The sequence below is a fragment of the Alligator mississippiensis genome, chromosome 1 (genome assembly GCF_030867095.1).
Source record: "Alligator mississippiensis isolate rAllMis1 chromosome 1, rAllMis1, whole genome shotgun sequence".
NCBI lineage: Eukaryota > Metazoa > Chordata > Crocodylia > Alligatoridae > Alligator > Alligator mississippiensis.
In genome coordinates, this window is record NC_081824.1 from 186,442,024 (window position 1) to 186,454,727 (window position 12,704).

A 12,704-nucleotide genomic window follows, 5' to 3' on the forward strand; every position below is an offset into this window, starting at 1 on the left:
AGTCTCGAGGTGACTTGGGTGTCAGTGCAAGAAGCAACGTTTTGGTTTCCTTCCATGCAGATACTTTTTCCTTTTACATTCAGAGAAGTGAACTACAGGAAATCACTGGCACATGCCTCACAGTTTTCAGTCTATTGATTCTGGTACAGAACAGTGCAATATTACTAAAAGCGTATGACAGAAAAGATGGTGTTTGTGGTTAAAACCTGGGCCTTTCATTACGGAGAGTTGGCCTCATCACAGACTGCCTGTGTATAATCTAGGCCGAGGCTTTGTTTATACCTTGGTTTTCACATGTACAAAATGGCTTTTGTGAGACTATATCAGTTGAAATTTATTAAACACTTTGGGAAGTACTGGAAGGATGGCAACATTAAAGTGCAAAATGATAATTATTAGTGTGTGATAATACCTGTCTTGCTGAGGGCCATTTATAGTGGTTATAATAAAAAAGTGAACCATTAATGAATAATGACACACTATGACATCTGTGACACCAAAGAAATGCTTTTCTTTGAATAGAAAATAACTGATCTCTCATACCATTACGTGGAAACTCCGTAAATGTTGATTTTTACTTTTATTTGTAAATGGGGACCATTCTGATGGCTGGAATGAATCGATGCATGCTTAGTTACTGTATAGCACTTCTGAAGGTAGTATTGTTTCCTTGCTCCTGCTATATGTAGATTTTGTCCTGTTTTGGAAACCCAGAATAAAATAAATAATAGAATTACAGTATACTAATAATATGTTGTTTTATATCCTTTTAAAACAGGTAGAATAAAGGAAGGAAAGAAGAAATAATATTCTAAACTTGTAGTCAGATCTTGGTATAGGAAAATCTTTCATTGACTTGCATGGGAAGGTTTTCTCCTCCATGACTATGTAATTGAGCCCAATTAATTTATGCAGTCCACTAAAGTATTGAACTGCTTTAGCCAATCTCAGCAGTATCAATATCATTACTAGCATGGGAAGTAGGAAGAAATATGAATGTAATGTAATTAACAGATTCATTAATGATTATTAGAAAATTATTTCTTGAACACAAAGCGCACAGTACCTTGGTCGCTGTATTTTTATATGTTTTCTAAAGCAGTGAATTTGGTTTTGTAGCATCCTCTTGCTGTAACCTTCTGCCAGTAGTGTTTGTGCCAAATAATTAAACCTAACTCAGATTATGGATTCCTGTATTTTGTAGTTATAAATATGAAGGTTTATAGTGTAAGTGTGTGTGTGCACTTTTTTTTTTTTTACTTAGTTTGAAGTAGGCTTCCAACTGCCTTAACAGTCTATTGTCCATGTATACAGAAATGGAAGTTTTGTTAGAGCAAATTATGCTCTTTTCTGGTGACTGAAGGTAGTGTTGGCCTTCAAACAGGCTTTTGCCTCCTGTTTATTCTTGAGTAGCAGAGAGAGCTCTGAGAAGGCACACAGGGACATGCTCCACCTCCAGTGGAGCTATCAACTATTTGCCTGAAAATAACAATAAAGAAAAAAACAACCCCACCAAGACTTTAAAATAAATATAGTACACTTTTATATGACACGTGTTATTTCTATTCATAAACCTTAACTAAATTTAGATTTTTATTAATCCAATGTGACCTAAAAAAATTCTGCATTAACAGCACAATGTGGAATTGGGCTTATTCTCTTTGAATGCAGATAAAGCCATCATCTTGAAAATAGCTCTTTCTGACAAAAAGGTGTTCTTTTGAAATAAAGTCTTATTCACTACATTCCTTTTAGAGTTAATGTGAATTTTAGTGCCTCTAATTTTAGATTGAAGTGAGGTCTAGAATAAAACCTACCGGCTGACAATTGAATTTATAGATAGTTGTGAATATTTCAGGCTTGAATAATAGAGCTGTAGAATTTCAGAGACAGAGAGGAAGAGAGAATTAAGCTCCAACTGTAGTTTTAGAATATAATGCAATGGTGTCTAGGAAGTCTTCAATGTAACGAGCTAAGTAGTAATTAGGAGGGAACTAGTCTCCTACTGAAATCTGGTTTAGGCATTATTCCAAATGATCAATATGATGGTGGCCCAACTTGTTTTAGGTGTAGATGGCTCTTCAGCCTCTTCTGTTCAGAAGTGACACAGAAAGCAAAGACTGAAGTCAGCAGAAAACATGTGCCTGTTTCCCACACACTTGTCAACAGCCCAGGCATGCACACAGCCTCTGCTGCTGCTGCAAGGAGTTCAGCTAGTTTCATCCACTGAGAGCGAAAGCTATTTTCTCAGCTCCTTGGAGTGGTTAATGTTTGAACTACATTTCTGCCCTCCTAATGTGCACCGATCCAGTTTACACCATTTAAACAGCAGCCAAAAGCAGATACACCTGGGTTAGCACTAGAAACTGCCATTTCAAAAGCATCAGCAGACTGGCTCTTACCTAAACAGATCTTGATTTTATAAAACAATCAGATTAAATTTTGGTTCTGACAGCTTCAAGTGGGAGAGACCTGCTTTTGTACTGGATAAGATAACATGCATCTGGACAACTAATTAGTTGTTGACTTAGTCTGAAGTAAGCAAATGATTGCTTTGGGAATGGAAGGATGACGTTAGTACATGTACCTTCATAAATTATTCCATTACCTAGAGAAAATTTACCTGTAGGATTCAGAAAGAGAAGAATGTACCACAAGCCCAGCGATGATAGACTAGAGATCATGAAGTAACACATCTGTTGTTGTAATGGTGAGACTTGACATAAGGAATCTCAACAAAAACCTGGTGACAGAATGACCAGGTGCTTGTATTCAATACAAAGGCCTCAGGACCAGCACGGAGAAATAAAAAACCCGCCAGTTGGTAGATTGCAAAAGAGATAATTGATATTTTTAATCATAGCAATATAAAATTCAGTGTCACAAAAAAGAGGAAGAGAGAGAGAGAGACAGAGAGACACCATGTTTTAGTACCCTAATAACTCCTAACTCTAGTCTAAGATCATAATGTATGTGAGAGCAGTCCAGTAATTATAAGGTAATAAGTGGAGTGGTGGTGTAAGTGCTCTAAATTAAAAGGAATTCGCAGAGCTGCTGTAAGTCAGTGCCGACCCGCTTTCTTTCAAATGTTGACTTGAGAAAAGTGCTTAGCCCAGAGTGCAAGTAGAAAGACAAGAGAGAGCTATCTATTAATTACAGCACTCATTAACAGTGACGGGTACAAGGCAGCAGGTGCAAAAGGAAAGGCATGCACTAGTGCAGGCTGGCAAGGGGATTTCTTCCCCCCACTAGTTCTTGAGGAAAGGACAGCACAAGCAGATGGTCCAGTGCCATAAGATATTTTCACGGTTTTAACCTTCCCATTTCCTTAGCTTCTCTGCTGATACAAAATACTCGCCCCTCCTGTTTGCCCAACCCCAAATAAATATTGATTTTAAGTTTAGAGGGGAAAAAAAAGCTGCCAAACTTCAGCCAGGTTGCTTTTCATATTCACATGGAATTTGTCTTTTAGAGTAAAATTAACCATTGTGAAGAGATACTAACCAATGCCCTAAGGCCACCTACACCCAATGTTGTGTTGACATCTTGCTCTAGATGGATTTTTCTAGCAAGGGGCCATGTTCTATTGATTTATTTTATTTAGTTCTGTTAATTTATTATGATTTTTACCTCCTTGGAGAGGGGCTGGGCAGTGACATTCACCTGCTTAATTTCCTCACACCTTGGAGCACCTTTCAAAAGATCTCATAGTGCCCTAGGAGAGAGAATCACTGTAATTTGAGTGAGCTTATGTAGTGGTTGTATTTCTGCTTAGAAAAAGTCACTGGAGAGTTACTCAGGACTGTCATCTGTACATTAGCAGCTTCTCAGAACAGTGTCAAAGGCTTTGCTCAGCAAGCCATTTACTATTGTGGCTTTATAATTATAGCTGCACACAGGAAAGGTAACATCTGATCAGAAACTTTCCAGTTATTATTCTTTTCCAGATAATAAAATAAAAAGGGCAGTTTAGTTTTGGGTACAGAAAAGAAATAGATTCTTTTTTTGTGGGTATGTGGGGCAGGGAGTAAATTTATCACGGTAAAAGTCTTGTTACTCTGCTTTCAACTCCGAAAAGGCAAGAATTAAGAAATAGGGCAGTTAAGAATCTCACCTTTTGAAAGACAAAACTTTTATCCATTTCCTCCATTTTTTTTTACCCAGAATGTAACATGTAAAATGTCAGCTCTTGTAGAGTTGTAGATATATGGGGTACTGGCATAGTTATTACTGGTTAGTCTGAGGATAATGGCTAAAAAGTAATTGCAGCCAGAGCTGATGAATCATTCTACTTAGATTTTGTGAAACTGGAGTCCAGCCTTAATTATTTGTTAGAATCTCAAGATGATGTGTTACTCTATTACTAAATAGCTATATATAATGCAGCAATTTTAATAAAAAAAAAGTGAGTGGGAGACTTATTCCTGAATTCCAGGGTCAGATCAATAGACAGTGTAGTCATGCTTTACTGAAATATGCTGACAAACATTTGTTACCAAGCAAAACATTTATCTGTTCAAACTTAGAAGTGTTTGATTTCAGTGACGGTAGAATTTATGCAAGGAGTTTTGCAGGGGGGGAAATGAAATGCATTCTAGCGATCAAATAGGGTTTTGAATTCTTTGACTCACCAATTGACAAATTCTGAATTTAGAGAGTTGCTTTGAAATTGACACACAGGCTAGAAGTCGGAAAAATTGGGGGGGGAGGGTGGAGTGGAGGATTTGGCCTCTTTAAAGTTTTTGTTTACTGCCTGTCTGAAGCTTTGATAAAGCTCTGTCATGCCCTTATGCTGATTACCTTCATGTAGAACAAGAGGTATTGACTAATGAATGAATGATGTGCAGTCCCTAGCCCTTGCAGAGCAGTCTTAAAGAGCACGGTCTTTAATACACAGCTTCTTTTCTCCTCCTCTCTCTCACAATGCAGGCTTGTCTGCAGAATGTCAAGCAAAGATCGACACATTGATTCTAACTGTTCGTCATATATCAAGACGGAACCATCAAGCCCCGCCTCTTTGACGGACAGCGTCAACCACCACAGCCCTGGTGGCTGTTCAGACGCCAGTGGGAGCTATAGTTCAACCATGAATGGACATCAGAATGGGCTGGACTCGCCATCCCTCTACCCTTCCGCCACAGGGCTTGGAGGCAATGGGCCAGGCAGGAAACTATATGAGGACTGCTCCAGTACCATTGCTGAAGATTCACAGACCAAGTGTGAATATATGCTGAACTCGATGCCCAAAAGACTGTGTTTGGTGTGTGGTGATATTGCGTCAGGGTACCACTATGGGGTGGCTTCCTGTGAGGCCTGCAAGGCTTTCTTCAAGAGGACAATTCAAGGTTAGTGCTCGTTCACACTTCTCCCTGGCTGTGTTAAACGGTGTAATCCCAGTGCCTCCTCTTCCTCCTCTCTCCCATGAACTGTTCATATTTCCAGTATCTGGCACTACTGACTTGACTCATGTAAAACTCCTTTGGCCTTCATGTGGGAGATCTGTCTGAGCTAAAGGACTGTCAGGTCCAGCCCACAAGCATTTCTATTTTGACTGCCAAAGGTAGGCAAAACTGTGTGGCACCCTACGCATCTTCAGGTTTTGGTTTTTGTTTTTTCCTCAGTAGGAGATCCTCAGGGACATGGATAAATAATTGCTGTTAAGAAAACTGGTTGTTTTCTGAAGGTTGCCATGGCTACCTCTTGAGTGAGCCTCCTTGAACCTACCCTTGTGCATAAGCATCTTGCTGCACATTTTGCTCCTAGCTGTAAAATGGCACTTCAGTGGTTGGCAAAATCCAGTTTATTTTTGTTAAAGCTCTAATCCATTTAGAAATGAAACAAAATGTAATGCTGTAGTGTTCTGTGTGCATCAGTGGATTAGTCCCTGGCCTTTCACCTCTAAGACCCTCCTGCAGCCTTAACCAGATTCACCAAATATCTTTCAGATAACATTCTACGTGAAATAAGTTAGTGAGCTTCGGTCTCGGTCCTATAATCCGCATTACAAACCTGTTTCTAATGCCTGTCAAAAGCCACCATGTATTTCAGCATTAAACAATACAAATGTGATAATTTGCATGTCCACTGGTTTTACCCAGGAAGCCAACGTAAAGAAAATAACTGTTTACTTTCATTTAGATCTAATCTTCTCAGGTCAAATTGAAGATGTTTTGTTTGAAGAATGTGAGGCCAATCCTGGCCTCTTCAGGAATATAGTGTCACATTAAATTAAGGTCCAGCACCCAGACCCAAATTTAACACTTCAGCAAGAGTGGCTTGATATTTCAGAGTATCCAAACACGTGGAAAAGCTCATTGAACACAATGAGGTAGTCAGTGTCTTTGCAAAGTAAGACACTTGTGCCAGAGAGCTTAAATTTGGGTGTATTTTCTTAACTTCAGGCACCCCTATTTGAAAATTTTGACCTAAGTTTCTTGACTGTATAACTACGTATTTAACATAAATTTGGTGGACCATTGTTTTGATTTAGCCATTCCTAGCTGTGTTCTTAAGCCCTTCTATAAAACTGTTAGAAGAACCCAATTTTTTTAGTTTCCCCTTTCACTTCTCTTCTCCCCCAAATTCCTTGCATTGTTGCTGAGGAATGCAGGATGCTGCTGCTGATTCTGCAGCCTGCTGGTGGCCAGGCATTTAGGTATGTCCTTTTTTTGCAGAAATTTGAGATGTTCCCTTTCCTCAGTAGGCTGCGTAGTGGCTTCCACTAGGCTTCCCATTCTTTTCCACCTGGAAGCTTTTACTTAGATCTATACAATGGGCTTAGTCATATACTTCTTACTCAGGCAAAACTGCTATTAAAATCAATTAAACAAATTTTCAGTAGAATGAGGAATACAATATTGGATTTGTAACGGCAGACAGCTCTACTGTTGTATAGGTGGATACCAAATGATTATTAAGATTGTTTCTGGTGTTATATTGTTGTCAAAGGGACTTAAGCATGTGATTAAAGTTAATCAAGTTAAAGCTTTTCTGAATTGGGGCCCATGTTAATATAAAACAGCCATGTATATTAATGAGGTTGCAACTGTTTGTTACAATTTTCAAAAGAGGAACATTGGATTTTAATTGTTGTTATGAAGTTTGAAGCCACTTTGTTTGTAGAGTTGGTGTACACTTATTTAGATTCATTTGTACATTACGTAGTCAGTTTGAGTGCACAGTTACAGTAATTACACATGCATATAGACCTCAGGCCTTGCCTTCATAAAAATCAGACCTTTTGAGTTAGCTAATTTCCTTTGACCTTCAAGAACATTATCAGGAAGGTTCAACAGTTTATACAGTAGAGTAATAGATATTTTGAAGCTACTAAACTTTAGCGAACATGGTTTTCATAAAGAACCTTTATCTAATTACTGTGCAATAAGTATCTTACAAACCAAATAGATACACCATTATTTTAGTTCTGTCTTCATTGTGAAAGAAAGAAGCTAACCCTTTAACTGAATAAAACCTTGACTTCCGACATTGATGAATAGGCTGCAGTTTTACCACATACCATAGACAGCAAGTTTCTGGGCCTTGAAGTACAAGACAGAAACATCATTCTCCAGATTAGCAACTTGGACTTGGCCATACAACTTGAACTAGATCTGGCAGGTGAGCAGAAGCTTTCAGTAGGGATACAATACTAGCTGCATCAGCAGGTGTCGCTGCACAGTGATATAAAGAAAAATATGCCATGTGGCAAATAAAAGCATTGAATGGAAAAGCAAAAATAAAAGAAATCAAGGAAGGGATAGAAAGATGCCACCTTCATTTAACATACAGGGTTGTCTTCATTAATGGTATTGACTAAGGCTAAGTACAGACACTCAAAAAGACTGAGGCTGAATCAATTCAGTCCTTGCAAGTTAGTCTAAGCTGCAAGGATTAAACTGAAAAACAATGACACACATTTACCTGTTATTTAGGAAATGCAGACACATACCTGCAGTGGCTCAGGTGAGAAGCTGTGGGGTGCTAGAGCACAGATCTCTGGTACTTCCTCTTACTGCTGCTCCCAAGGTCTCTGGGATTTGCAGTCCAGCATCACAGAAGCAGGACTGTGCAGGGTTGCTTCCTCTTCTCTTCCAGGTACCTCTGGGATGTGTAGTCCACCATCGCAGCCAGCAGTAACTTTCAGCAAGTTTAGGAGCAAGGCAAACTGTACTCAGGGGAAGGGGGTTTTATCTCCCCTCCCTGCCTCCAGACCCCAGCCAGGGTGTGCTAGGAGCAGAGGGGGGGTGGGCAGTCCCTGCCTCTCTCTCCTCCCCACCTGCAACCCTTCTCTGCTGCAGCAGACAGCACAGCCCAGCCCAGCCTAGGGCTGGAAAGCATGCTGAAATGCTGGGGGACTCTGATTTAACTTAAATCAGGAAGGGGTCTGGGACAGAAGTTTCATAAAGTAGTTTGACCTAAATCAAGTGGATCAAATTATAAGACATTACAAGTGACCTGAAATAACTAAGGCAAAGATGACTTTTATAGTTTAGAGGAGGAGTAAGTTGAGAGGGCTTTGCATTTGAACATGTATGGATATCTCTTCTTGATTTTTTGGTAGTCATTTTCTACAAAGGGCAGAATTTAGCCAAAATATTCTTGAAGTTACTTTTTCACTATATAGTCTCTGAGTTCATGATTCATATTACAGTCTCCCCATCGGTATAAATGGTTTTAGTTCATAATTAAATAAGAATAAATAAGAAGATATGCAGATACAAAGAGGGACATAAATAAGGAATAAAAAAACTAATTGAATCTGTAAGAATTGCTTATCTGAAATAAAAGAATTGTTTCTTTCAAATGCTAATATGTCATATCTGTTAGGGAATTAAACATAGGTTTCTGTGTAAAAGGCTGCATGTTATTTATCAGACTTCCCTAAGTTACCATTCATAAACTACTAAGTGAGTTCACATTATAGGTCACAGCATTTCTCAATTGAAGTTATTGGCAAAACTCCCATTGACTTCAGCAGGAGCAAGGTTGGGCTGATGCACTCAGGTCATGAAGTCAGTTTTGTGCTTACTAAGAGACTGATACACATTTCATTGAAGTCAAGGGGGTTCTTTCCATTTTCTTCAGAAGAGCGTATTGAGATCAAAAATGGGACATTCACACTTGTGCGGATAACCGGCACCACAGAAAATTTACTTCAACCCTCAAAAGAGACTGTTATGTTGCCTAAGGCTTGCTCTGGCCTGGCTCTTTGTACAGAGTAAGTTTTACCCTCATTCAAATGGTCAAAGGACCATATACTCTGTTTACAAAAGTTTACTAGCACTTAGTAACTAGTGAGTGATAATTCCACATTTTCAGATGGCAAGGTTTTGTTTAAAAAAAAGGCAAAACACTTCAGGCTGAAACAATGCATAATGTTTGGCTAATTTTGTTCTAAAATGTGAGGAAATGTTAAGAGTTTTAAGTTATGAGAGGATGAAAGCAATATACAGCTTCCTTTGCTAAGTATTTTATTAATTTTTCATGCAGATAGCGCACAAACCTCTGACTTTTGAAAAATACATGTAAATAATTTGGAATAAAGGCAGCAGCAGCATTGATTGGAAATAATTGTAATAAATAATTATGATTTGAAAAAAATCACAGCTTAGTACACATCATGAGGATCCCTTCAGGTCTGAGTAGAATCTAATGAAGTCTGCCCACCTGTTTTTTTGACATCACCTAAGAGATGGAAGAACTGGATGTTCCCTCTGCTCAGCCTAATGCTTACAGAGCTGCTACTCTTAGGTTGCTTCTTGTATAATTTACATGACGGCTGATTGCAAACGTCTCACAGAAATACACACACAGCCAAATCCTTCCCAAAATTGGCTTAACATCAGGGACAGTAGAAAATAGCAAGTGCTAAAAATAGTCATGGTCCACTGATTTTTAGGGTCTCTCCAGTTTTTGCTGTGCACAATAGTATCTATAAAACTCAAAGCTTTCATTAAAATATAGAAATAAAGAGCAAGATTTTTGGATTCAGCTCTGTGCAAAGGTCTTGGCCTGAACCTCTAACTATGTTTCATGTCCTATATATTTTGTAACAATAGCTCAATTTAAATTTGTATCTCATAGATTTTATTTACACTATCATGTCAAAATCTAATTAATACATGCTTTTCATTTAAAAACATTTAGTTGCTCTGTGCTTCTAACTCAACAAAAGTTTAACCCAAAAAGCTGGCAAAAATCCTGTTGTCTTCAGTAGTGGCAGGATTGGCCCCATGAGGTTTGAAAGTTTTCAAGTATTTTCTGTCCTTTTTTTCTGCCCCTAAATTAAATAGGAAACTCTAGTGACTATTGTTCTTAACCTAGAATGAAAATGCAACATGAAAAGAACAACCAATTGCTGAGCCAGCAGCTGGGTAGCAAGATTGTTGCAAAGATTTCACAGCTTACTTTATTTCTTATTGGCCAACAATTAAGTTGATGCCATTCAAATTTATATATTTGCAGATACAGTCATGTGATTCCAGGGTTTCTCCCCCCAGGGCCCCCAACAGTCACAAAAAAGCATTGGATGAACAGCACTGTAGATTGCAGTCTTCCATTTATTCACAGGTTGGGTAATGCATGGCTAGTGAGACAATAGAAACGTGCTGCTGTCTGATTTATGTACCTTAATCCTGAGTGCATCAGTCCTGGTGCATATCAGCCTCAGTAGCCAAAAAATGTTCCATCATGTGAGTAGTTATGATCGTTAAGAACTGGACTGAGACTGCCTTCTCATTTTATGTTGACTACCTAAGAGCCTTCAGCTTCTCTGGGCTGCTGTAGTGTAGCTTCTGAAGTACACACCACACCTTGTTCAAACCATGTGCTATATACCAATGCTCATGGACTGGACCATCTCTTTTACCTTTTCAGTTGTGCAAAGTTGTTTTTATCCCTTCAGCATTCCATTTTTCTAGTGCTCTTTTAAGTGCAGTATTTACCCATTGCTGAGCCAATTTAATCTGCACATTCGCAAATGCTTTACAGTAAACATATTCTCTTAATCAGCAAGGTAATCAGGAAAGGTAGAACTGGTTATGTAAATTCAGATAAGGTGACATTTAAAATGGATGACAAAGTTTGGTTCTGGTTTGCACATGACCTGAGTGGTTCCTAAAGGTTAACTGACACACCTTGCAGCTGGCTACATCTGCAATGACACTGCACAGCATTTTTTTTAAGAAATGGAAACAAAGTAAGACAGGCTTTATATGGTTTTTCAACATCTAAGATTACATCTCATATAGGAAGGTAGGGGCAGACTAGAAGCTTTGGTGCAGTAGTCTGTGGATCTTGGCTTTGGTGCAAAGATGGCAGCCCTCCAGTGAACCTGACACTATGTGTCACCTGAATCTATCATTACCCGATTAAATCATTCACCTTCCTTATATAAGTAAAAGCCTTTACATCAGCATTTCTTTAAAGAATGTTTTAAGTAAGCAAGGATGGATTCTCCCCCCATATTCCTCTGAGCCCATCAGTCAACCAAAATCTTGGGAAGGTATTTTTAATTCCCTCCTACACATCCCTCCATCTCCTCATAATGTCATTGTGCAACTATGGCAGCAAAACAGGACAAGACAATAAAATATAAACACGCTGAAATCTGAGAACAGAGAGAAGTTTAAAAGGATACTGGTGGTTCTATCATTTTTACTATCCCTGTTTCCTTTATGGCCTTGTAAATTATATGCTGCATTTAGCCTACCGGAGAATAGGAATGAGGATTCTGATTTTGGCATGGCTGTTTAAAACCCATCAGAAACACTAGAAAAGAAAGAGACATGTTTTATTAATAATGCTGGGTACAGTGGCACCTGTCGGTGCCTTTATAATTAGGGCGGGTTCTGTATTGCTGCCATAAACTTGAATTTCTGAAGATGTCTGACTCACCTATAAAACTACATCTAGATTGAAAGTAGACACGAGGTCTTAGCCAGCAAGTGGTTTTTAAAATTTTTCTATATATTTTTTATTTCTGTGGAAGTTGCCAGATTGACAGTCCTAGAGACTGAAGTTCACTGTGTAGCTGTGGAACAGAAACTTAGCAGGATGACTGCAACCTTCCTCCAGTCTCTCTGCCAATGTGTTCAGTGGATAGATTAGTGGACGGGTGGGATGGGGGAGAGGGGAGAGAGAGAGTGCAATTGAGTCTCCGTGTTCCTTGTGATGTAGACCTTTCTGCCATGACTGCTGAGAAGGAGATGAGTTTAGTGTGATTCTGTAAGGTGCTTACAACCTCTTGGGAGGGCCAGATTGCGATGAATTCCCACTGCAGAGCAGTAAATCGACCCCAGTACAAGTCAAGAATATGTGGTACTTCTTAGGCACTTATCACCTTGTAATATTGGTCCTACCGTGGCTCTTGAGATGCTTTTTTCTCATGGTGGATATCTGTCAACTGTACATCAGGCAGCTGACCCATTCATTTCATGTAAAACAGTACCAAACAGGATCTTTATATTTTCTTCTCCAGCCTCCATGTGCATGGACTGCTGGTAGCAGAACAGTAACATTTGAAAAATTGCATTTTACAAATGAAGAACATTGCTTTTAGTTCTTCTACAGTGCAATAATATGGTTCCTTTTTAAACTGAAATGTAATGAGTTTAATATTTTTCAAACTAAGTACTGTTGCCAAATGCTTGACTTACCATGTAGAAATATTTCAAAATCAGCCATTTAACAGGAAAGCAAAT

At 38.8% G+C, this 12,704-nt stretch overlaps 1 protein-coding gene across 12 annotated transcripts in view; it reads left to right on the plus strand.

Annotated features, from left to right (window-relative positions):
* ESRRG (estrogen related receptor gamma) overlaps window positions 1-12,704 on the plus strand; it is a 518,556-nt gene that overhangs the window by 337,370 nt on the left and 168,482 nt on the right. For all 12 annotated transcript variants that reach the window (XM_059717755.1, XM_059717759.1, XM_059717757.1 and 9 more), the window contains one exon: window positions 4,930-5,345. In XM_059717755.1, the coding sequence (XP_059573738.1) occupies window positions 4,930-5,345 (416 nt within the window). The remainder of the gene's footprint in view (window positions 1-4,929; window positions 5,346-12,704) is intronic.